Source organism: Hyperolius riggenbachi, chromosome 11 (genome assembly GCF_040937935.1).
Source record: "Hyperolius riggenbachi isolate aHypRig1 chromosome 11, aHypRig1.pri, whole genome shotgun sequence".
NCBI lineage: Eukaryota > Metazoa > Chordata > Amphibia > Anura > Hyperoliidae > Hyperolius > Hyperolius riggenbachi.
The window spans coordinates 131841355-131865583 of NC_090656.1; the positions used below are offsets into that span (position 1 = coordinate 131841355).

The following is a 24229-nucleotide window of genomic DNA, read 5'->3' on the forward strand; positions in this document are numbered from 1 at the left end:
ACAGAGGGACAAGAGCAGAACATCATGACTGGTTGATAAAACAGTTAACATCAAGTTCCACATTCAAACCATCTGGACGCAACAATTTAAAAATCCATTCTGTTTCCAGACGTGATACATCCCTAGTGCGATTCTGACCTCTTTAATTCATCTTAATAGTATCAATAACACAGTATTTTAAATGTGTGGGAGGAGCGACGGCCGTGATACGCAGCGTGACCAAGCGAAATGGCCATCGCTCCTCCACCTAGTGCCTGACACCCACCTTCACACTGCACACCCTGCCTGCTATTGACACATAAGCGATGCCTGGCATCACACCCACGCCATGTTGATTTGAACATTTCTATGTTTTGGATGTCTGTACATGTTTTTGAAAGGCCACTTTTGCTAGTAAATTTACAGTATTAGATGGAAGGTGCACGCCTTCTGCTTTTTCTTGCTTAGAACACATGTAAAAAGATGCCTAATCGTATAGGGGTCGGTAGTAGCATTCCCTGAAAATGCAAAGGTTCTCCTCGGCACGTATTTACATGCCCTACAGCCCTTGCATTTTCCACATTTATAAAAGCGTGCACACCAGAATGGTTCAGGAGCGTTTCTTAAAACGCTTGCAGGGGGAAAACCGCTTGGCTAATGAAAGTGAATGGGATGGTGCACACCAGAGCGGGCCATTTTTTCCACATACACAAACTCGGGGGCTGCAGCACTTTTTAGATTTCTGAGGCGTTTATTAGAGATGTCGCGAACCTCCGATTTTCGGTTCGCGAACCGGGTTCGGGAACTTCTGCGGAAGGTTCGGTTCGCGGAAAAGTTCGCGAACCGCAATAGACTTCAATGGGGAGGCGAACTTTAAAAAATAGAAAAAATTATGCTGGCCACAAAAGTGATGGAAAAGATGTTTCAAGGGGTCTAACACCTGGAGGGGGGCATGGCGGAGTGGGATACATGCCAAAAGTCCCGGAGAAAAATCTGGATGTGACGCAAAGCAGCGTTTTAAGGTCAGAAATCACATTGAATGCTAAATTGTAGGCCTAACGTGCTTTCAAACATCTTGCATGTGTATACATCAATCAGGGAGTGTAATTAGAGTACTGCTTCACACTGACACACCAAACTCACTGTGTAACGCACCGCAAACAGCTGTTTGTGTAGTGACGGCCATGCTGGACTACTGCGCAACATGGCGAGATTGCTCTTCCTCACTCAGTGATGTCAGGTAATGTGTGACTTCCTTCTCAACTTTCCATGGCATTGTTAAAAAGCTTACGTTTTGTTTTTAAATTACATTTTCTACTTGCTGTGTACTTGTTCAGTACCGAGAATCCTGTGGAGGCGGGCAAGTCTGCCATTGTGACCCCGGGTAATGGCCGGGGAATGAGGGGTTAGAATCCGGTGTGGAGCTTGAGCAACGGCTACCACTACACATCCAAGGAGGGCAGCGGGCAGGCATGCACGCCCGCCCGCCCCGAGGTAGTGACCAAAAATAACAATACAGGAGGAGGACTTTCGAGGCCCTGCTGTGTATTTGAAATGAATGTACTTTAAATCCTTTAACGAGAACCAGTTATGGCGGGCAAAGATGACACCACATTCCTTTTACGAGAATCATATGGAGGTGGGCAAGTCTGCCATTTGTGACCCCGGGTAATGGCCGGGGAATGAGGGATGGAATCTGGTGTGGAGCCTGAGAAACGGCTACCACTACACATCCAAGGAGGGCAGCAGGCAGGCATGCACGCCCGCCCCGAGGTAGTGACCAAAAATAACAATACAGGAGGCGGACTTTCGAGGCCCTGCTGTGTATTTGAAATGAATAAACTTTAAATCCTTTAACGGGAATCCGTTATGGAGGGCAAGTCTGCCATTGTCACCGCGGGGAATGAAAGTTGGATTCCGGCCCGAAGTGGGAGCCTGCTGAGACCCATGCTGTAGCTGCCCTGACCGTGCTTTGCCGACCAGGCATCTGTGGTCAGATGGACCCTTGAGCCAGCGGAAGACAAACCAAGTCGAAAGCATTTGCCAAGAATGTTTTACGGGGGCAAGTTTTTTTGCCCTTTTTTTTTACATTTTTTGAAAATGATAGATGGTTGTATTTTTAAATTGTTTGAAAGTTTAGATGGTTGTATTTTTAAATTGTTTGAAAGTGTATCCATTCAAGTGCAAGTTATGCACTGACTGCCAGGTATAATGTGCAGTCACAGATGCAGTGAAAGGTATGCAGTGACTGCAAACAGCCGTTTGTGTAGTGACGGCCGTGCTGGACTGGTGCACACCATGACGAGAGTGCAGGTGATGGTGGCTTTTCAGCCCATATGCTCGCCCGGCTGATGTAGCTGAATGACAGAACAGTGACTGTCCAGCTGATCAAATTTGGTCTGACCACAATGAAGCAACGACCTTATTATCTTTTGTGTGCCACCCCCACCCGAGACACTCAAATAGCCGGCGGTCATTGCTTCATTAAGATGCGCAAGCCCCTTCACCGCGGCAAGGTAATGATCACGAAGGGGGATGGGCACATGTACACGCACCAGAAAAATTAGTGTAGCGGCCTAGCAGCGGCCTTAAAAATTCAGGAATCCGCCTAGAGTCCTGGACCCTGTTGGTAGTGGCGGAGAAGGCAGTCAAGCGGCCTGCAGGCAGAGATGCTGTGTGTGGGGACTGACTTAGTCTTCGGTCGTGCAGTAGCCCTCCGTGATCCATTCCTCATTCATTTTGATAAAGGTCAGGTACTGAACACTGTCGTGACTTAGGCGACTTCTCTTCTCAGTAACTATGCCTCCAGCTGCACTGAAGGCCCTTTCTGACAGGACGCTTGCGGCAGGGCAAGAGAGAAGTTGTATGGCAAATTGGGACAGCTCTGGCCACAGGTCAAGCCTGCGCAACCAGTAGTCCAAAGGTTCATCGTCGCTTTTCGCAGAGTCTACATCCACACTCAAGGCTAGGTAGTCAGCTACCTGCCGGTCCAGGCGTTGGTGGAGGGTGGATCCGGAAGGACTATGGCGAGGAGTTGGACTAAAGAACGTCTGCATGTCCGACATCACCCTGAGATCGCTGGAGCGTCCTGTTCTTGCCTGCGTGGACTTGGGAGGAGGAGGGTTACTGCCAGTGGCACCTTGATTGCGTTGTGCAGCCACATCACCCTTAAATGCATTGTAAAGCATCATCGACAGCTTGTTCTGCAAGTGCTGCATCCTTTCCGCCTTTTGTTGAGTTGGTAAGAGGTCCGCCACTTTGTGCCTGTACCGAGGGTCTAGTAGCGTGGCCACCCAGTACAGGTCATTCGTCTTGAGTTTTTTGATACGGGGGTCCCTCAACAGGCTGGACAACATGAAAGAGGACATCTGCACAAATCTGGATGCAGACGTACTCTCCATCTCCTCTTGCTCTTCCTCTGTGACGGGACGCAACTCCTCTTCCTCCCCCCAGCCACGACTCCTGCTGCCCTAACTCTTCTTGTTCACGCTCCTCCACAGCTGTATCCACCACTCTACGCATGGCACGCTCCAGGAAGTAGGCGTAGGGGATCAAGTCGCTGATGGTGCCCTCATCGCGACTCACCAGTTTGGTCACCTCATCAAATGGCTCCATGACCCTGCATGCATTTCGCATCAGTGTCCAGTTGTTGGGCCACAACATCCCCATCCTCCCAGATTGTTTCCTTGTACTGTAATGATACAGGTACTGGGTGACGGCTTTCTCCTGGTCTAGCAGGCGAGAGAACATCAGCAGGGTGGAATTCCAGCGAGTCGGGCTATCGCAAATCAGGCGTCTCACCGGCAAGTTGTTTCTACGCTGAATTTCCGCAAAGCGTGCCATGGCCTTGTAAGGGCGCCTGAAATGCCCACACAACTTCCTGGCCTGCTTCAGGACGTCCTCTAAGCCTGGGTACTTGGACACAAATCTTTGCACGACCAGATTAAGCACATGTGCCACGCAGGGTATGTGTGTCAGCTTTCCCAAATTCAACGCAGCAATGAGATTGCTGCCGTTGTCACACACCACGTTGCCGATCTCAAGCTTGTGCGGGGTCAGCCATTGCTCCACCTGTTTGTTAAGAGCAGCCAGGAGAGCTGCTCCAGTGTGACTCTCCGCTTTCAGGCAAGACATGTCTAACACTGCATGACACCGTCGCACCTGGCATGCAGCATAGGCCCTGGTGTGCTGGGGTTGTGTAGCTGGAGAGGAGATGGCGGCACCAGCCAAGGAGGAGGAGGAGGAGGAGGATGACGACGACAGCGAAGCGGTGATAGCAGGTGGAGAGGAGGTGGCTGGAGGCCTGCCTGCAAGCCGTGGAGGTGTGACAAGTCGGTCCTCTGCGCAGCCACGTACTCCCTGCTTGCTGCCATCGGTCACCAGGTTGACCCAATGAGCTGTGTATGTAATGTAGTGGCCCTGCCCGTGCTTCCGTGGTCAGGTGGACCCTTGACCCAACGCTGTGTGCCAGAGATGACACCACTTGCCTCTCAACTGCACGGTACAGTTTGGGTATGGCCTTTTGTGAAAAATAATTGCAGCCTGGTATCTTCCACTGCGGTGTACCAATGGCCACAAACTTACAGAAAGCCTCAGACTCCACCAGCTTGTATGGTAATAGCTGGCGAGCTAATAGTTCCGCCACGCCAGCTGTCAGACGCCGGGCAAGAGGGTGACTGGCAGACATTAGCTTCTTGCGCTCAAATACTTCCTTCACGGACAGCTGGGTACTGCTGTGGGCAGAGGAGAAGGAACTGCTCAAGGGAAGAGGCGGTGTGGAGGAGGGTGGCTGTGAAGGTGCAAGGGAGAAAGTGGATGAAGACGATGCACCTGAAGGAGGAAGAGGAGAAGGAGGGTGGCTTGTCTTTTGAGGGGTGCTGCTTTTCCTCAGGTGTTCTTGCCATAGCTGTTTGTGCCTTCTCTCCAGGTGCCTTCGTAAGGCACTTGTCCCTACGTGAGAGTTGGCCTTTCCACGGCTCAATTTTTGCTGGCAGAGACAACAGATGGCTTTGCTCCGATCTGAGACACACACGTTAAAAAATTTCCAAACCGCTGAACCCCCCTGGGGTGATGGCGCTAGGGTGGCATCAGCAGCTGACGTTGAAGGGCATGTTGGCTGGCTGGCCATAGCTGGTGATACATGGCGCCGGACACTGCCCCCAGCTGTTTCTGAGGACGAGCTCCCTCTGCTTCTATCATGGAGTCGTCTCCTCCTACTCCTCTCTGACTCCTCCTCTGAACTGTCCACCAGGTCATCTCCTCTACCGGGAACATATGTGGTATCCGTATAATCGTCATCATAATCCTCCTGGCCAGCTGCGCTTTCCTCAGACACCCCCTCAAGTGCACCAACTTCAGGTGGTCCACCATCATCCCCATCCACACACGTTACGTCCATACTATCGCCACCTAACTCAGACGTAGGAGGTGGTGTACCTGCGCCTTCTTGTTGTTGTTGCAGTAGTGGCTGGGAATCAGTGATTTCACCACCACCACCAAATAACTCATGCGAAGTGTCAAATGCAGCGGATGTGGTGCTTGTTGTAGCGCTGGTGGCTGCGGGAGATGAGGTGTTCTGTGTTAAATACTCAATCACCTCCTCACGATTTTGGGAAGTGATGGCACGTGCCTTCTTCTGAGCACTGTATTTTGGGGCAGGTCCGCACGAAATCACAGCAACACCACCTCGCACAGCCACAGACCTGCCGGTGCCTGGTGGCCTTCCTCTGGGTCTGCCTCTACCTCTTCCTCTACCTGGTTTGTCCATTTTGTCCATCTCGGGGGTATGCTAGCTATATGCAGTGAGGTGGGTTCTCACTCAACACAACAGGTAGTTAGATGCAGTGAGCTGGGTTCACTGAACAGTAAAGGTACTTAAGATGCAGTGAGGTGGGTTCTCACTCAACACAACAGGTAGTTAGATGCAGCGAGGTGGCCAGGTGGGTTCACATTTAACACAACAGGTAGTTAGATGCAGTGAGCTGGGTTCACTCAACACAACGCTAGGTATATGCAGTGATGAGGTGGGTTAAGTAAACACAACAGGTACTGGGTAGTTAGATGCAGTGAGCTGGGTTCACTCAACAGTAAAGGTACTTAAGATGCAATGACTGAGGTGGGTTCTCACTCAACACAACAGGTAGTTAGATGCAGCGAGGTGGCCAGGTGGGTTCTCACTCAACACAACAGGTAGTTAGATGCAGTGAGCTGGGTTCACTCAACACAACGCTAGGTATATGCAGTGATGAGGTGGGTTAAGTAAACACAACGGGTACTGGGTAGTTAGATGCAGTGAGCTGGGTTCACTCAACAGTAAAGGTACTTAAGATGCAGTGACTGAGGTGGGTTCTCACTCAACACAACAGGTAGTTAGATGCAGTGAGGTGGCCAGGTGGGTTCTCACTCAACACAACAGGTAGTTAGATGCAGTGAGCTGGGTTCACTCAACACAACGCTAGGTATATGCAGTGATGAGGTGGGTTAAGTAAACACAACAGGTACTGGGTAGTTAGATGCAGTGAGCTGGGTTCACTCAACAGTAAAGGTACTTAAGATGCAGTGAGGTGGGTTCTCACTCAACACAACAGGTAGTTAGATGCAGCAAGGTGGCCAGGTGGGTTCACACTCAACACAACAGGTAGTTAGATGCAGTGAGCTGGGTTCACTCAACACAACGCTAGGTATATGCAGTGATGAGGTGGGTTAAGTAAACACAACAGGCACTGGGTAGTTAGATGCAGTGAGCTGGGTTCACTCAACCGTAAAGGTACTTAAGATGCAGTGACTGAGGTGGGTTCTCACTCAACACAACAGGTAGTTAGATGCAGTGAGGTGGCCAGGTGGGTTCTCACTCAACACAACAGGTAGTTAGATGCAGTGAGCTGGGTTCACTCAACACAACGCTAGGTATATGCAGTGATGAGGTGGGTTAAGTAAACACAACAGGTACTGGGTAGTTAGATGCAGTGAGCTGGGTTCACTCAACAGTAAAGGTACTTAAGATGCAGTGAGGTGGGTTCTCACTCAACACAACAGGTAGTTAGATGCAGCGAGGTGGCCAGGTGAGTCCTCACTCAACACAACAGGTAGTTAGATGCAGTGAGCTGGGTTCAATCAACACAACGCTAGGTATATGCAGTGATGAGGTGGGTTAAAGTAAATACAACAGGTACTGGGTAGTTAGATGCAGTGAGCTGGGTTCACTCAACAGTAAAGGTACTTAAGATGCAGTGAGGTGGGTTCTCACTCAACACAACAGGTAGTTAGATGCAGCGAGGTGGCCAGGTGGGTTCACACTCAACACAACAGGTAGTTAGATGCAGTGAGCTGGGTTCACTCAACACAACGCTAGGTATATGCAGTGATGAGGTGGGTTAAGTAAACACAACAGGTACTGGGTAGTTAGATGCAGTGAGCTGGGTTCACTCAACAGTAAAGGTACTTAAGATGCAGTGAGGTGGGTTCTCACTCAACACAACAGGTAGTTAGATGCAGCAAGGTGGCCAGGTGGGTTCACACTCAACACAACAGGTAGTTAGATGCAGTGAGCTGGGTTCACTCAACACAATGCTAGGTATATGCAGTGATGAGGTGGGTTAAGTAAACACAACAGGTACTGGGTAGTTAGATGCAGTGAGCTGGGTTCACTCAACACAAAGCTAGGTATATGCAGTGATGAGGTGGGTTAAGTAAACACAACAGGTACTGGGGTATATGCAGTACTGGGTAGTACAATGTGCAGCTCCCTGTCACACACACAGGTAGTCACTGAATGTGCTGGGCTGCTGGCAGTGGCACACACAATATCAATTAGCAAGGCTGTGCATGCAACAAAAGTGTCAGTTTGACACACAGAAAAAAAATGTACAGGTTGAGCTCTGAAAAGAGCTGTTGCTGGGTGCTTTAAAAGCAATAATAATCAGTCAGGAGCAAGCAAAGCAGCCTAGAACCTAACTAATCTGTCCCTAGGAGAAAAAGTCTGCAGCAGCTGTCCCTTTCCTCTCTCTAGCAGGCACACGAGTGAGGCTAATGGCCGCCGGACCCTGCCTTATATAAGGGGGGGTGGGGCTCCAGGGCTTAGTGTAGCCTGAATGGCTACAATGTGCCTGCTGACTGTGATGCAGAGGGTCAAAGTTGACCCTCATAGTGCATTATGGGGCGAATCGAACTTCCGCAAAAGTTCGCCTGGTGCAGGCGAACGCGAACCCCCTAAGTTCGCCTGGAACCGTTCGTCGTCGAACCGTTCGCTACACCTCTAGCGTTTATGCCTCAATGTTAAAGTATAGGAAAGTGGAAAACCGCTCTCAAAAACGCTAGATCAGAGCGGGTTTCCAGGCGTTTTTGTTACAGAAGCTGTTCAGTAACAGCTTTACTGTAACAATATTTGAAATGTGCCACACAAAAACGTTCCAAAAAAGGCTAGACATGTTTAGAAAACATGCCTAGAATCGCTCTGAAATCTGCTTCAAAAACCTCTAGCGTTTTGCAGATCTGCTAGAGGTTTTGTGCACTGGGCCAAAGAGAATCTGAAGCCAATTTAAAAACTTGTTTTTACCTGGTATTTAGGTTAAGGAATATGGCCAGTGCTAAAACGCTGCATTCCCACGGCAGAATGAGGGTTTTATACCACCCAAATCCTGAGGCAAAAACCGGGGAACGCTTCCTGGTATGGTAATGCACTGCTGCACACATTACCAGGTACAGGAAAGCATTTAACCTCTTGAGGACCGGGGGTTTTACCCCCCCTAAAGACCAGGCTATTTTTGTAAAAAAAAAAGGCCACTGCAGCTTTAAGGCCAAGCTGCAGGACCGCACAACACAGCACACCAGTGATTCCTCCCCCCTTTTCTCCCCACCAACGGAGCTCTCTGTTGGTGGGGTCTGATCGCCCCCCCCCCCCTCCCCAAAGTGTTTGTTTGTTTGTTTCGTATAAATATTGTGTTTTGTTTTTTTTATAAATCTGCCTTTTTTTTTGTCGCTCTTTTCCCTCCCTCCCACCCCACAGCCAGCCAATAACAGCGATCGGCTGTCATAGGCTTCTGCCTATGAGAGCCGATCGCTCTCTAGTGTCCCATGGGGACAGCCGTGTCACACGGCTCTCCCCAGTACAGCGCTGCTGCTGATCGCAGCGCAGTACAATGTAATTAGAGTCTCCCGAGCGGCAACCGCCGCTCGGAGACTGAAGGCAGAGCTCTGCTCCGCCCACTAACAGGAGATGCGCGTGCAGCCTGCGCGCGATCTCCTGCACTGCGAGCCCCAAGGACTTTACACCAATCGGCGTTAGCTGGTCCTGGGGCTGCCGCCGCGGCCACGCCCTTTGGCGGGCGGCAAGCGGTTAATTGACTGCATGCTTTACTGTACCTACTTAATGCAACTGTAACGCAGTGTTAATCTGCGTTACAACTTTTTTGTTGCGTTGTGTTGTAATGTTGCTTTGCAACTTCACACCGCAACATTCCACTGTAAACCTAGCCTCAATAAAAATGCGTTTTTCTACTTTTTAATACCCATACAGTTATATTTGCTTTTGTGCACAAGTAATATTGTCTGTCTACAAATTACCAAAGTACAGTTTATCTGCTCTGAAAGCTGGCATTGCATTTTATTGCATAGCTGCTATATTTATATATTAAAATCTATCTAGTGAAAACTTTTCAGCTCTTTCTGCTTCTCTGCTCAATACTGCTCAGTTTCGGCAGTTTGCTAATGGTAACTAAATGTATCTGACAAAGGAATGTAAAAAAAATAATGTTATTACCTCTTCAGATTAGGCCAGAAGCTGCCCACTGAAGCAAGGAGCTTTCCACTGAAGAACAAAGTGCTGTGTTTAAAGTGGACCCAAATTAAAAATACAAGATTTCAGAAATAAAATCTATTTTCTAAATTATAATAATAAATAGCAGCCTTTTTTCAGCTGCATGATGACATATATAAAATATTTTACATTTATTGGAGGAACCCCTCTCTTCCTTTCATATTGCTGGGACAGAATCCGGCAAACTGGTGGAGTAGATGGTGTCCAGCAATGGAGGAATTGCTAATGGCTGCCACCTGTATAACCCTAGTTATGAAAAGAGAAGGGTGAAAAGCATGCACTGAAATGCTCATAGGTTTTAAGGAATGTTTATTTATCTTTGTATGTGTCAGAGTAGTGCAACTAAATATTTTGAATTAAAAAAAAATGTTTGGTTTGGGTCCACTTTAACTGTCTGAATGTTGTGCTGTTACAATTTTTTTTTTTTTTTGGGGGGGGGGGGGGTATATTTTATGCTGAGCAAAGAAAAAATGCTGAGTTTCGTACCACTTTAATAAAGGCATTGAATTGTTTGCCTTTTAACCATATCTATATAACAGGCCCACCTTTTGCTTGCCAGCATTTATTCATTGAGCTGCATAAGGTTTGCACCTTATTTGCATTCATTTTAACTTTTTATTTCACCAAAATTGTTTATACACATTGTTTTGCACTTCTATTTTATTATTCTTTATCTTTTATTCTTGGTTTTATATTTTTCAATATTTTTCATATATTTAATACCAACAAAAGTTTGAATACTAGATTCCAGCAGGATGCACATTGAACTAGAACCCACTCCCAATGAACTTCCACCAGCTGTGCCAGGATAGACCTGGTAATCTGCTTTGCCCGTGGCTCAAGATGGTAGTCACTGGCCAGGGTTAGCAGGATCGAGCAGCTCCTCAGTGTAGCTGTGATTCACCTCCTGTGACCTGCAACTCTTGTGGGAACTGTGAGTCATTTTTCTTTGCTACTGAAGGACAGCATGGTTTGCAGACACTTTCCACGTTTCATCCCACATTTAACATCTATTTTTCAAACCGAGTTCTTACCTATACTCTACACAGGATACCTGTGTAATAACTACCATTAAGCGGCAGCACATTCTATTAGTGCTATTCTCCACTCATTGCCTCAATTGCAGCTAGGGACTGATTCACTCACACAAAGGGAAAAGCAATTCAACCTGTATTAACCTGCATAAGCTTTGCTTTACATGTATGACTACAAAATACTTTTAGGCTGGTTTCACAGTGGGACGTTACAGGTTTCACAGTGGGACGTTACAGTGCGCATCACGGCATCACTGACGCCAGAGTGAGCTGCACAACGCGGCTCACTCTGACGTCCAGATCCAGCACCACCAGGCGTTGAGTTAGGGGGACGTTATGCGACCTTAACGCCCCCTCTAACGCAACGTCCTGGTGTGAAATTAGCCTTAAGAAAATTCAGTGGTTGTTGATTCTTTCAATGAAGCCTGCAGAGTTTATTAGCAGGTTAATTGCATATTTCTGCTTTTAAATTTTCGTTTTTTTACTATTTGCTGTTTTTGAACACTTCCCAGTTTCTTTTTTTCATTGCAGTGGGTAGAGGTTGTGGTCTGATTGAATGCATGAGTGACTGTAGGTACGTACCTATATAAATTGTCTATTCATTTTATTTTTGTTATTGCACACTTTATTTCAATAAATTGTTACATATTGGTGTTTTTAATACACTTAGCACTTTGATCATTACAATATACCCTTGTTATGGGTTTGGGGGAATTGATAGCAGTGGGGCAAAAGAAGAGGGTTTTGGGAGTAAGGATTAGAAGCAATGGGGAGTAGAGATGGTCACGTTGGTATGTGTCTCACTTATTAATGATGTATGCACTTGACGCAGCAATTTGTAACTGAAGCAGTGCCGGCGCTTCTCTCTCTCATTTGTACATAGATTACCCCAGGGCCTGAGCACGCTTATACTGCTGCTGGACTACCGGAAACCTGCATTTCCACCACACCCCCTCTCCCCCGCCACAAGAATCACCAGCACTGCAGTGCCAGCGCTCTTGCTTTTCCTCTACGTGACACATGTACAGTATAGAATGTATATTAAAAAAATGTAGTTTTATTCATGAAAATAGCCATTAAAGAAATATAACTCAAAAAGCATACAAGGCAATATGAGTCCACGCCTATTGATAAAACCAGTTAAATGCAATGTTTATTCAAAGTACACCTCCCCAGCAGGGGTTAATAATAACCCCCACCCCCCACCCCCCCAGTAGTGTGAACCAGGTCATGGGATGCCTCCGTAACATCAGCAATAAATTGAAAAAAGTGCCAGTGCTATAACAATCATTAATAAATCAATCATATCATAATGTTCAATAAATATATGTAGATCCCGAAAAACCTATTAACAGAGGCTCAATGCACTGGCAGTGTAAACCTGTGAATGAGAGATATCACTTGAGGTTGATACCATACAAAACAATTGTGGGCTAGTGGGAAGAAGTCCGCTGTACAGCGTGAGGGTCCTTAATGAATAGCGTGGTCACACGACCACTTCATAAGAAAAAACAGTTGTTAATGGCATGGAAAAGATCCCTCCATGGGTTTATGTTAGGTAAACTCCATGGCTACAGTCCCACCTAAAACCAGGTACAGGTGTGTGTATGCGGGCGTCACACCAGAGGATGCCTATAAACATTCAGTGATGCATGGGAGATCCAGCAGCTGTTTCCGTATTACAGTGTGGTTCAAAACAGCCACCAAGGATTGTGGAACAGGTACCCCTGTGGTTGGAGGCCAAAACTGTCTCAAATAAGGAAAAACAATAGTGTGAGGAGTCCTCAGTGGAAACACAGAGGGGGCATAGTGGAGAATTATACAGGTGCATAGCTTTAGGTTTGCTCTGTCAATTGCACCCTGACCTATGACTTAATATAATAGCAATGTTCTATATATACTATATACAAAGAGAGAGAAGAGGAAAATTGAGGCAGAGGAATAGAGGGAGTAGCAGTCGAGAGCAGAAGAGGCATTGAAGTTGCAGCATGTGCAATAGCAATTCCATATATGCAGCAATATGATCAGAGAGCTAAGACACAGATATTCTTTTTTTAATTCTTTTCTCAAAGGTCACTTTCAGGTACATCATGACAGGATATCCAACATCCATAGTAATGTGCACACGAAACAATGCTAAAACAAACAGCAAAACATCTGCAATTAGTCACAAATAAATGTTACTAGTATAAATGTTATAAAGAGAGGAAGACCAGGGAGAGTAGAATTTTTTTTTAAGGACAACTGTAATGAGAGGTATGTGGAGGCTGCTATACGTATTTCCTTTTAAGCAATACTTGTTGCCTGGGTATCCTGCTGATCCTTAGCCTCTAATACTTTTAGCCATAGACCCTAAACAAGCATGCAACAGATCAGGTGTTATTGTCAGATCTGACAATATTAGCTGCATGCTTGTTTCTGGTGTTGTTCAGACACTAATGCAGCCAAATAGATCAGCAGGGCTGCCAGGCAACTGGTATTGTTTAACAGGAAACTAATATGGCAGCCTCCATATTCTTCTCACTACAGTTGTCCTTTAGATAAACAATAACTTAGTAGGATGAACCACCCAGGTTATACCTGATAAGCAAAGTAGTAGTGAACCATAGTGGCCTCATTGGCAGTTCCATAAAACAATTTAGGTCGGTAAAATACCACATTCGGTATTTTACACTTTTAGCCAAATTAACTAAGATTTCTCCCATGCGGTAGAAGTTTGTTAATTTACCGAACAAACATGCTTCAATTCACTAAGCCCTGCTCAGTAATGGCCCATTCACACTAGAAGCGCTTTTCTGAGCATTTTGCAATTGATTAGCGGTTTTTAAAATCGGTCCCATTCACTTTCATTAAAGTCATTGTAAAAATTGTGGAAAAATCGCAGTGATTTTCACGTACGCAATTTTTCTGCAATTTTTACAGCGATTTTAATCAATCGCAAAACGCTCAAAAAAGCGCTTCTAGTGTGAATGGGCCCTCAGTCTTACATACCAGCAGGCCAGGCAAAAAGCTGTGTGCATGAGTCAGGGTTTTCTGTCCAGTGCTTTCTCAGCATACCTTTAGATGTGCTGAAGCCACCAGGGGGAGCGCTTCTGTATAAGAGCATACACTTATTCACATCTAAAGGGATGCAGAAAATTCTCCTTCTCCTACTCTGCTTTCTGAAGTCCTGTACTCTAGAGTATCGGACCAAAATCAGGTGAGAGGTAGGGTTGTCTGGCTCTCCCTATTCGCTGTTTGCTACATCTGTCAATATGTTACAGAGCTGGAGGTAAATACCGAACTTACCTCACTAGTCAGTCATTTTAGTCAGTCATTTTACTTTTGAGTGTGGTAATATGTTTAGTGAATTGGCATGTGGCAAGTTGATCAGTAAAATCAGCTCTTTTCTGCATTACCGAATGTGGTAATGCTTAGAGAATTGAGGCCATTGTGAGAAATATATTGGATAAAAATTATTAGTGAGAATAATGTTAGGATCCTTCAAAGGAATACAGTATGTGTGAAGGAGAAAGGGGAAATATGGGAGGGAAGGGGAATGAAAGAATAGAGTAAGTGGGAAGGGGGGAAGTCTGAGTAAGTGACCACCACACCCTGTGAACAATTTACCAAACCAGACAACCAGGGTGTCGAGTGCAATTATAAAAAAGGTACAAACGAGAAATCAAACACTTTGCACCTTTCTATTGGCTGACAGGCTGTCTTCAAATTAAATGCTGTCTGGAAGTGAGCATACGCTTCTCTTGTGTTTTGGCATTCAACTGAGGGGCCGTTGTGGGCGATTCCCCTGGTGATGTGAGCACTGGGGTCCACCTGCGCTGCCCCTTTGGTGTCGCATGCAGGGTTGGGGTACCAGGTGGTGGCAGAGTCCAGGGCACCCATCTGTCATGTTCACTAGTGTTTGTGATGTCAGTATAACACAAATTTATGCAGCTTGGAAATTGACTGATCAAATATTTCTTCTGCACTGGTCCATTTCCAAGTTACATAAAGTTTCCTAAAAGACACCTGAAAGGGGAACTTCAGCATAAACAAACATACTGTCATTAAGTTACATTAGTTATGTTAATTAGAATAGATAGGTAATATAATCTCTTACCCACCCTGTTTTAAAAGAACAGGCAAATGTTTGTAATTCATGGGGGCTGCCATCTTTGTCATGGGGGCAGCCATCTTTTTGGTTGAAAGGAGGTGACAGGGAGCATGAGACACAGTTCCAACTGTCCAGTGTCCTGATAACCCCTCCCAGCTGCACACACTAGGCTTCAAATGTCAAATTCAAAATCTAAAAAAAAAAAATTGCACCAAAACAGCAGAACGAGAACAACAACATCAGAAATGCCATCATGCTTTGCACTCCATAAAGGGAAAACTGCCCGGACAGTTTTCTTCTGTGCAGCTAAAAATGAGGCTTGTATAAGAGAAACAAAGTTCTAATGCTCTGAAACTGTTAAAGAAACACTAGGCCTTTTCAGTGCTGCTGAGTCGATTTTTAGTCTGGAGGTTCACTTGAAGTAAGAGGGATATGGAGGCTTCCAAATGTATTGCCTTTTAAACAATACCAGTTGCCTGGCATCCTGCTGATATTTCATACATCAGTACTGTCTAAATCACACATCTAAAACAAGCGTGCGGCAAATCCGATCAAACTTCAATCGAACATCTAATCTGCATGCTTGTTCAGGGTGTATGGCTAAAGGTTTTCGAGGCAGAGGATCTGCTGGACAGCCAGGGAATTTGCATTGCTTTAAAGGGAAGGTTCAAGCAAAATACCTGGGGCTTCTACCAACCCCATGCAGCCATCCTGTGCCCTCGTAGTCACTCACTTCTGCTGCAGTCCCCCGCTGGCAGCTTGCCGACCTCGGAGGTCGGCGGGACGCATTGCGTACATTTTTACGCATTCCTGCTAGTGCAGGAACATTAACACATACATTTTTACGCGTTACTGGTTCAATGCGTAAATTTTATGCGTAAAAATGTACGCAATGCATCCTGCCGACCTCCGAGGTCGGCAAGCTGCCAGCGGGGGACTGGAGCAGCAGTGAGTGACTACGAGGGCACAGGATGGCTGCATGGGGCTGGTAGAAGCCCCAGGTAAGTGAAACTCATTTTTTTATTTTGCTTGGACATTCCCTTTAAAGAAAATAACTGCACTTATTGTATGACCTTGAAGGTCACTATGACAGGGGCATTACTGGAATGCAGGGAGGGGGCCCATTAAAGCATCACATAGGATTTGTAGTTATATCCCTAATCATACTTGCTAAGTTGCTATGATTTGGTCATAGAATCAATAGTCTTTTGTATGTTTAACAGATTAAGGCTACAAAATGCAGATTTTCTTTTTTTCCAGTAACCCTCCAGGAAAGGTAAACGTTGAGATTTGACTCCTCCCATGAAAAAGGAAACATCCAACAGTCTCTCTATAAATGAAAACAATTGTCAGGTGATAGGCAGTATGGATGTTTCCTGTTCCAGGGACAGGTCTCTCTATGGGCTGGTGCACATCAGAGCGGTTCTGGAGCATTTTGCTTGCAGGGGGAAAACCGCCTGGCTAATGAAAGTGAATGGGATGGTGCACACCAGAGAGGTTCGTTTTTTCCACAAACGTGAACTCGGGGGCTGCAGCAGGAAAGTGGAAAACCACTCTGAAAAACGCTAGATCAGAGCTCTTTGCCAGACGTTTTTGTTACAGAAGGTGTTCAGTAACAGCTTTAATACATTTTAAAGAGACACTGAAGCGGAAAAAAAAATATGATATAATGAATTGGTTGTGTACTATGAATAATTACTAGAAGATTAGCAGCAAAGAAAATATTCTCATACTTTTATTTTCAGGTATATAGTGTTTTTTCTAACATTGCATTATTCTTTAATATGTGCAGATTACACAACACTCAGCATTCAAAATGATTATTTCAGAGCAGTCTGTGAAGTAATGACATCTCCTATGGCAGAGGAAAAGTAAATAGTCCAGGAACAGTTGAGATAATAAAAGTCAGATAACAGCTCTCTCCACGACTAGTCGGAGAGCTTAATGACTTGTTTGCATAGAGATAACAACTGGAGTTTCTCAACTCTTCCTGTACTGGAAACAATTAGACTGATGTATCTGATCTTAATGTTTTATTTCTAAAGGCCCATACACACGTCGGATTTGCGCGAACGACGGGTCGTTTGAACGTTCCGTCGTTTGCACGTTTCCGCATGAAATCCGGCGTGTGTACAGACTATCGTTCGGGAGATAAGACTGGTTACCAGCGATCCGCCCGGCGGATCGCTGGTAACCAGTCTTATCTCCCGAACGATAGTCTGTACACACGCCGGATTTCATGCGGAAACGTGCAAACGACGGAACGTTCAAACGACCCGTCGTTCGCGCAAATCCAACGTGTGTATGGGCCTTTAGCTGTACTACACATACAAATCATAATATCATAAATTTTTTTTTCGCTTCAGTGTCTCTTTAAATGATAACAAAAAGCTGCCTAGTCACTTTTTTTACTTTTATGCTTCTAGAATGGACAATATGTCATTGACCCTTGTCCATGGGATCCCTATTTTAGAAGACTGTGCAAAAAACTGGGATCAAGTTGAACTATTTCAAGCGAGACCCGATGATGTGCTTATTGCAACCTATCCTAAAGCTGGTAATGCCTTCCTCCATTCTACACTGAGTAATCATGTATGTAATTATGGTATTTTCTCCTTCACAAGGGAAATATAAACTGCTTAAACTGTAAATAGATTCATAGTAGCAGTCTTGTAGTTTTTGTTTTTTTCCTCTGTCACTTACAGTAGGTACAATTAATCTGAAACGTAACAAGTTTTGGACTAGTCCACCTTCTCATTGGGGATTTTCAAAGGCTTCTATATGCTTATCCCTCCCTGGAAATAACTTATATAGAGATTCCATCCAGCCTTTTATGTGGTGCCGTTCTGTCACTACCACCCAGGGACTGCTTTTGAAAATAAAATAATTCTTCCAAATCTTGCAGAGTTGGAATAGCTGTCAGAATAATGCCTACTGTAAGTGATGGCAACATAGGGCAAAGTGATTTTATATTGCATTTACTCTAGGACAAATGTACATCTCACATGCATGTATTTTACATATGCTTGCAATAGTGGTCTTTTAACTGCAAATCCATATTGTTAAAGTAAACCTAAGATGGGCAGGAAGAAATTATACATACCTGGGGCCTCCTCCAGGCTAATAGCTCCTTTTCTGTCCTCCTGCGCTGCTTGTATCTTCCACAATTTGGGCTGGGAAGTTTTCTGGTCAGGGGAGTACTGCGCATGCACGACCGCGTGCGTGCCCCCATTGCGCTTCTGTTGCCAGGAGTGTTCTGGACCTACTTCTGCGCAGGCACAAAATACTGCCAGCTACGGGAGCATGACGTGGAGAGTGTTGGCTGGCCCCATCTGGAGGACTTTTCTGGGCCAACTGAGAAGGATCCAGGTGGCGATGAAGGATGAAGAGGGAGCGATCAGCCTGGAGGGGGCAGGAGGAAGACCTAGGTATGTATAATTTTTTTCTCCTGCCCCTTTTCAGGTAAGAAAGTGAGGTCTTGGTTAGCCTGATCTCCCCACAAATAAATAGGAAGAAAAACGCAGAGAGAGCATCAGAGCGAGAACAAGTATACAAAAACGACAAAAGTACATACAGTGCTAGGTAAAATATTATCCCAGAAAAATCAGCAAAATAAAATTATACTTGGAAACATATAGGGCTTGATTCACAAAGCGGTGCAAAGTGTTTGCACGCCTGTGAAAAGCCCTTTATCACGCCTAAACTCAGTTTAGGAGTGATAAGAAGAAACTCGCGCGATCTCCCGCGCGCAAAGTTTTGCGCGCGTAGCGCACCGCGCTGCGCGCGCAGTGTGCCGTGCTTCGCGCGCAGCGTCCATTGAGCCCTATGGGACTTTGCGCGCGCAGCGCAGTGCGCTACGCGCGCAAAACTTTGTGCGCGGGAGCTTCGCGCGAAGAGCAGCACAAATCGGTGATAACTCAGCTTTGCACCGCTTATCACGCCTAAAGTCTTTTAGGCGTGATAACTGAGTTATCACCGCTTTGTGAATCAAGCCCATAGTGTTGATTTTATTCACCAAACATTTCATTAACTTGCTTTAGTAATTCTTTGTAGGAACGACATGGACAAGTGAAATTCTGGACATGATTTACTGTGAAGGAGACTCTGAAAAATGCCTACGGAACGATATGTATTTTCGGGTCCCATATCTGGAATTTTGTGTTCCTGGATTACCTTCAGGTAACATATGAAGTGTCTTGTTACTTTCCATATTAATGAACAAAGTATAATTTTTCTCCAGTGATAAGCCCAAATTTGTACTCTTATTTCTCAAAAAATCTCGACACTGCTCGTTTATATCTGTTGTGTAGTCTAGGTCAGCAGCACCATCCAGAGATGGTAGATTTGGTAAAAATACACTGCATGTAAACTAAAAAAATGCTTTGTGTGATCTACAAGGTATACAACTTCTAGAAGCCGCACCATCTCCAAGACTGGTGAAAACACATCTGCCTATTCACATGATGCCAGAATCCTTCTGGGAGAAAAAAACAAAGGTAGATGCAATGTCAATATACACATCTCTGATTTCACAGAATATGTAATATGATGTGCCTTTTTATGAAGTGCCTCATCTTATCAGCAGTCTAGACAAGTACACCAGCACTGCACTAACTGCTCCCTCTGCTATGACAACATCTACATCCCATCTACATGCCATCTTCCTGATCCAGTCAGTGCCTTACTGCTGCTCATTGCTACGTAGACACAATTAAGGGCCCTATAGACTTTCAGTAAACTTTGTTAGCATAATTCTGGCTTTCTTAAGAGACATACAGTGGGGTTGATTCACTAAGCTGCTCTGCTACAGCAGCGCAGCTTAATGAGAGCAATGAGTGGTAATAATTCTCGGTACACGCTATGCAGCCATAGCGTGCACTGCTCACATTACGCTCTTCTCTGATAAGTTTAACAAAGTGCTCTTTAAACTAACGAGTGCTCCACTGAGCTACACGGAGCCCCGGCTGGTCCAGTGGCTTCAAAGGATGAGATTCCTGCACTTTGATTGGCCCAGTAGACTGCCTGTCACCTGGTTAGGCACCACTGGGATAGGCATAGATAAAGGGAAGGGTTCTGTGTGAGAAGAGGGTTATGTCATAGTAAGATACTGGTAAAGATTACTGACATTTTAGTATGGGATATTGGTAATTTTAGTTGAAGAACATTGGTAATTTTACTGATATTCTACTAGCTGTTATCTCCGGCCACCTTTTTCCATATACACTTTGCAGCCAGAGTGTGTGGCTGTCAGAAAGAACAGAAGAGACCCAACGCAGTGCTAGAGTGGGTAATTATAATGCTCTCCTGTGCTACCCTGCTGAAGGGGGAGGAAGAACAGGCTTCATTGCTTTCTCTCCACAGTCACTAGTTATACTATATCGTTTGAGACTGTATAGTAAATGTTATATCTTAAAAATTTGGCACATAAGTGTTTTAGATTTTGCCCCCTTACATGGTTGAGTTTGACACCCCTGCACTAGATGGACAATTTTAAACATTTAAGATGTTAGAACTGCAAAACTGCTACTGTTCATAAAACACAATGCCAGAGAGAACATTGCTCATATGAACAACTTGTTGAACATATTCCATTCAGGTTATATATGTTGCCCGAAATGCAAAGGATGTGGCAGTGTCATATTTCTTCTTCCACAAACTGGTGAAAAGCCTGCCTGATGCTGGTCCTTGGGACACATTCTTAAATAACTATATGAACGGTCATGGTAAGAATCAAAAATCAGTACAGCTCATTCAAGAAATAAATCCCAGAGTGCCATGCTCAAACATCTCCCAACTGTACAATGATTATTTTCCTTTAGTGTTTTACGGCTCATGGCATGATCATGTGAAAGGCTGGTGGGAAAAGCGACATGAATATAATGTCCTATATCTCTTCTATGAAGATATGAAGGAGGTAAGTTACCGTTAAGTTTAAACCACTTTTAATAGTAATAAGCTAGACAAAAAAAAACACATTATTGCCATAGCTTAAACTGTAAGCTTGTATGGGCAGGTCTCCCCATCTCTTATATTGCAACTTGGTATTGTTGTATATGCTTTACAATTTTATCTATGTATACGTCTACTTAGTTTTGCTAAGGGCCGGTTCACATTAGAAGCGCAAATCGTGAATTTGGGTATTGGCGTACAAAAAGAGGTCCATCAGATATGTCACTGGTACACTGTCCCTTATAGCGACACACAATGATAACCAATTAGAAGGTACTCCAAGAGGCCCAACCCCCATCAGCAAATCGAGCTAATCTTTCCTGCCATTTATCCCTTATTGTGAGAAAACGCGGCAAAGCTGCCGCGTGCGCTCAGAGTAAGGCGGCTGTTTCCGCGTCCAACGCGGCGGTCTGCACGCGTGGGCCTACATCTGCTAGTATGACCGAATGCAGAGAAACCGCCGCATGCCTTGATAGCGGAGCGGCGGATTCCGCGTCCAGCGCGGCGGGTGGTACGCAAGACCTGTCTGGTGTGGCTGGGACTGATAGTCCACACAGGTTCAGAAGGACGCGCGCGCGCGTTGAGAGGCAGAACTTTTATGACAGCCAGAAGGGAGTCAGCTGACCAAGCCGGTCAGCTGACGATTGTACCAGTTCCCATTGGTCCAGCACTTAGGGGAGGCGCTGGAGAGCGCTGGGCTATATATACTGGGTGCTGGTCATTCACTGGTTGTCTGCCGTTGCGATCACTACGTTGAAGCACTCAGACCTTATTGTCAGAATCTGTGTTATCATTCTGTTATACTTCAGACTAGTCCCAGGGTGTTGATGATCAAGGACCTCACACCCAAAGATTAGGAATCTGTGTTATCATTCTGTTATACCTCAGACTAGTTCCAGGGTGTTGATGATCAAGGACCTCACACCCAAAGATTAGGGACTTGTGTTACCATTCTGTTATACTTCAGACTAGTTCCAGGGTGTTGATGATCACGGAGCTCACACCCAAGACTAGGCATTGTTTATTATCTGTTATGACCTTCTGCTTTCCTGACCACTCTTCTGTTCACTGATTTGGTACTTCGCTATATCTGATACTCTGTTGCCAAACCCTGCTTGCCTTAGGATTACCAAATCAGCCTCCTGTCTTTGTACCTTGTATGTCCGTGTGTTGCCGACCTGGCTTGTCCGACCTTGAGAGCTATCTCCCCAGTTAAGAGATAGTTCACAGATCAGTCAGTGGCATCCTTCTATTGGTGTCACTCACGCTCTGGTCCTTCCCTCTCCCAGTCTGACTCCTCCCCACGGGAGAGTCTCAGGCTGTGGAAAGATACTACTCCAGCAGTATTCCTTACTGCCTTGTACCTGTCCTCCTGGTATTGTTCTCAAAGTATTACTGTTGCACCAAACACTCATATCTCTCAGGTGTCCAGAGGTTAGTAATATATCTGATTATCGGTGATACTGCAGATCATCAATAATCGGGTATATATCTGTATTCTTGGTGATACTGCAGATCACCAATAATCAGACCCTCTCTGTGTTACACCGATACACCGATCGTTACACTTATTTTATGAAATTTGGTGGGTGCATTTCTGTGTGCATATATTATTTTTTATAATGTAGGCTCCTATCTATTCTTCTGATCCACTCTGCCTTAGTCGGGACATTGGGACTTAGCCATTTTAGCACCAGTTCTTGCCGGGCTGCAAATAGAGTTTTGGATAAGAATTTCTTAGTGTTTGTCTGGATGGACTCATCTGTAAACACCCTATATCAGGCATGTCAAACCGGTCCTGCGAGGGCCGAGGTCCTCACACATTTTTTACACAGCTCACATAAATTGATGGGTCTGAATCAGGAAAGGTGTGGTCCATCAGGTAGAACATGTTACTCTCTTTCTTGGTCCATCCTAAACACTGGCATGGATCTGGCCCTCCAGGCCTGGAGTTCGACACCTGTGCCCTATATTATGTCATATCAACAGACACTGGACAGCCCATTTTGTCACATAGCAATTTGACAAATTGTTGCCAAAATTCGTTAATTGGCGGACAGTCCCATAGTATATGAATGAATGGGGGGGGTCTGACCAGGGCTGGATTTACCATAAGGTAAGGGTACCTCTGGCTCAAAGCAGGTAAACAGGGCGCAGGAGCCCTACCAAAAAAAGGTGCATAGGTGCCTATGTTAGAAGCAGCATTTAGTGGCATTAGCAGGAAATTTGGGTGCATGATGGCTACCATTATCGGGCACCTCAGAGCGCCCAATTTACCATGCTTGCCGCAAATTGCGGCTTTCACATAGCCGCTGTATGCAGCTATGAAGGTAAATCTGGACGCCCAGAGGCCCTTGATTACTGGCAAGAGGGGACATTTTTCTCCGCATAGGCTTACAGGAAAAAAATGGCTTGCAGATATCTATATTGCGCCATTGAATAGTGGGTGTGTGCGTGATGTCACGCGGCGGGGGGAGGAAGGAGCGGCACGAATTATGGAATCAGTGGGGGGATCAAAGGCCGCTGACTTAAGTCAGGCATGTGTACGAGGCTTTAGATAGATAGCTGTAGAAGATACATGCTGAGTTGTCTGTAGCCTTGTTTACATATTCAAACAATTGCCTCAGGTAAGACCTGGCCTAGCTAGGTTTTGCTGGAATATTCTGTACTAAAATAGACTGAGATAAGACCAGGGAGATCTAGGCTTCTGTGGAAACTTGTGTGTGAGGACTATAATAAGAGAAACAGGTGTGTAGGGTGATCAAGAAAGACACCTGGAAGAAAAAAGTACAGGAACAATGGGAGCCCCGACAGTGTAATAATTAACGACAAAGGGTTACAATTGTGGTAGAGAATGGTTCTCACAAATGGAGGTTGCAGATGGGCAACCAACCAATGACAGCAGGTGCAGATCAACAACCCCCCAACTCAACTCGGGTGTCCAGATACACTTGACGATGGTCGCTCTCTTGGCAAAGAACTCCAATATTGGCTATAGGGATGGGGGTACACCTAACCAAAATGGAACACCCCTCCCAAAGGAGGGTGTGTAACACAAAGGGAAAAGAGGCACCCAAAAATGGATAGAACTGTGTTAAATACAGCTAAAATAGAAAATGGTGAAGTGGCTTACCTCAATGACGACTAATTCATGAGGGACGCCTCCCTCATGCAAGCTTGATTGATTTCTGTCACTGTATTTGGCCTGAGGAAGTGGGCAAAGACCCACAAAACACTTTGTCTAGTAAAATTTGTTTCCTATTACTAATTTGTCATCATTGAGGTAAGCCATCTCACCTTTTTCTATTTTAGCTTTTTTAACACAGTTTTATCCATTTTGGGCACCTGTTTCCCCCTTAT

General features: G+C 45.4%; 1 protein-coding gene across 4 annotated transcripts in view; it reads left to right on the forward strand.

The window, feature by feature from the left end:
* The window catches only part of LOC137538793 (sulfotransferase 1B1-like), an 80100-nt gene that overhangs the window by 40916 nt on the left and 14955 nt on the right, over positions 1-24229 (forward strand). For 2 of the 4 annotated variants that reach the window (XM_068261118.1, XM_068261119.1), the window contains 5 exons: positions 17347-17477; positions 18974-19099; positions 19319-19416; positions 20517-20643; positions 20740-20834. In XM_068261118.1, coding sequence (XP_068117219.1) covers positions 17348-17477; positions 18974-19099; positions 19319-19416; positions 20517-20643; positions 20740-20834 — 576 coding nt within the window. In that variant the 5' untranslated portion in view covers position 17347. Of the gene's footprint in view, positions 1-11358; positions 11402-17346; positions 17478-18973; positions 19100-19318; positions 19417-20516; positions 20644-20739; positions 20835-24229 lie in introns of all 4 variants that reach the window. The other 2 variants (XM_068261117.1, XM_068261120.1) reach the window with 2 other exon arrangements.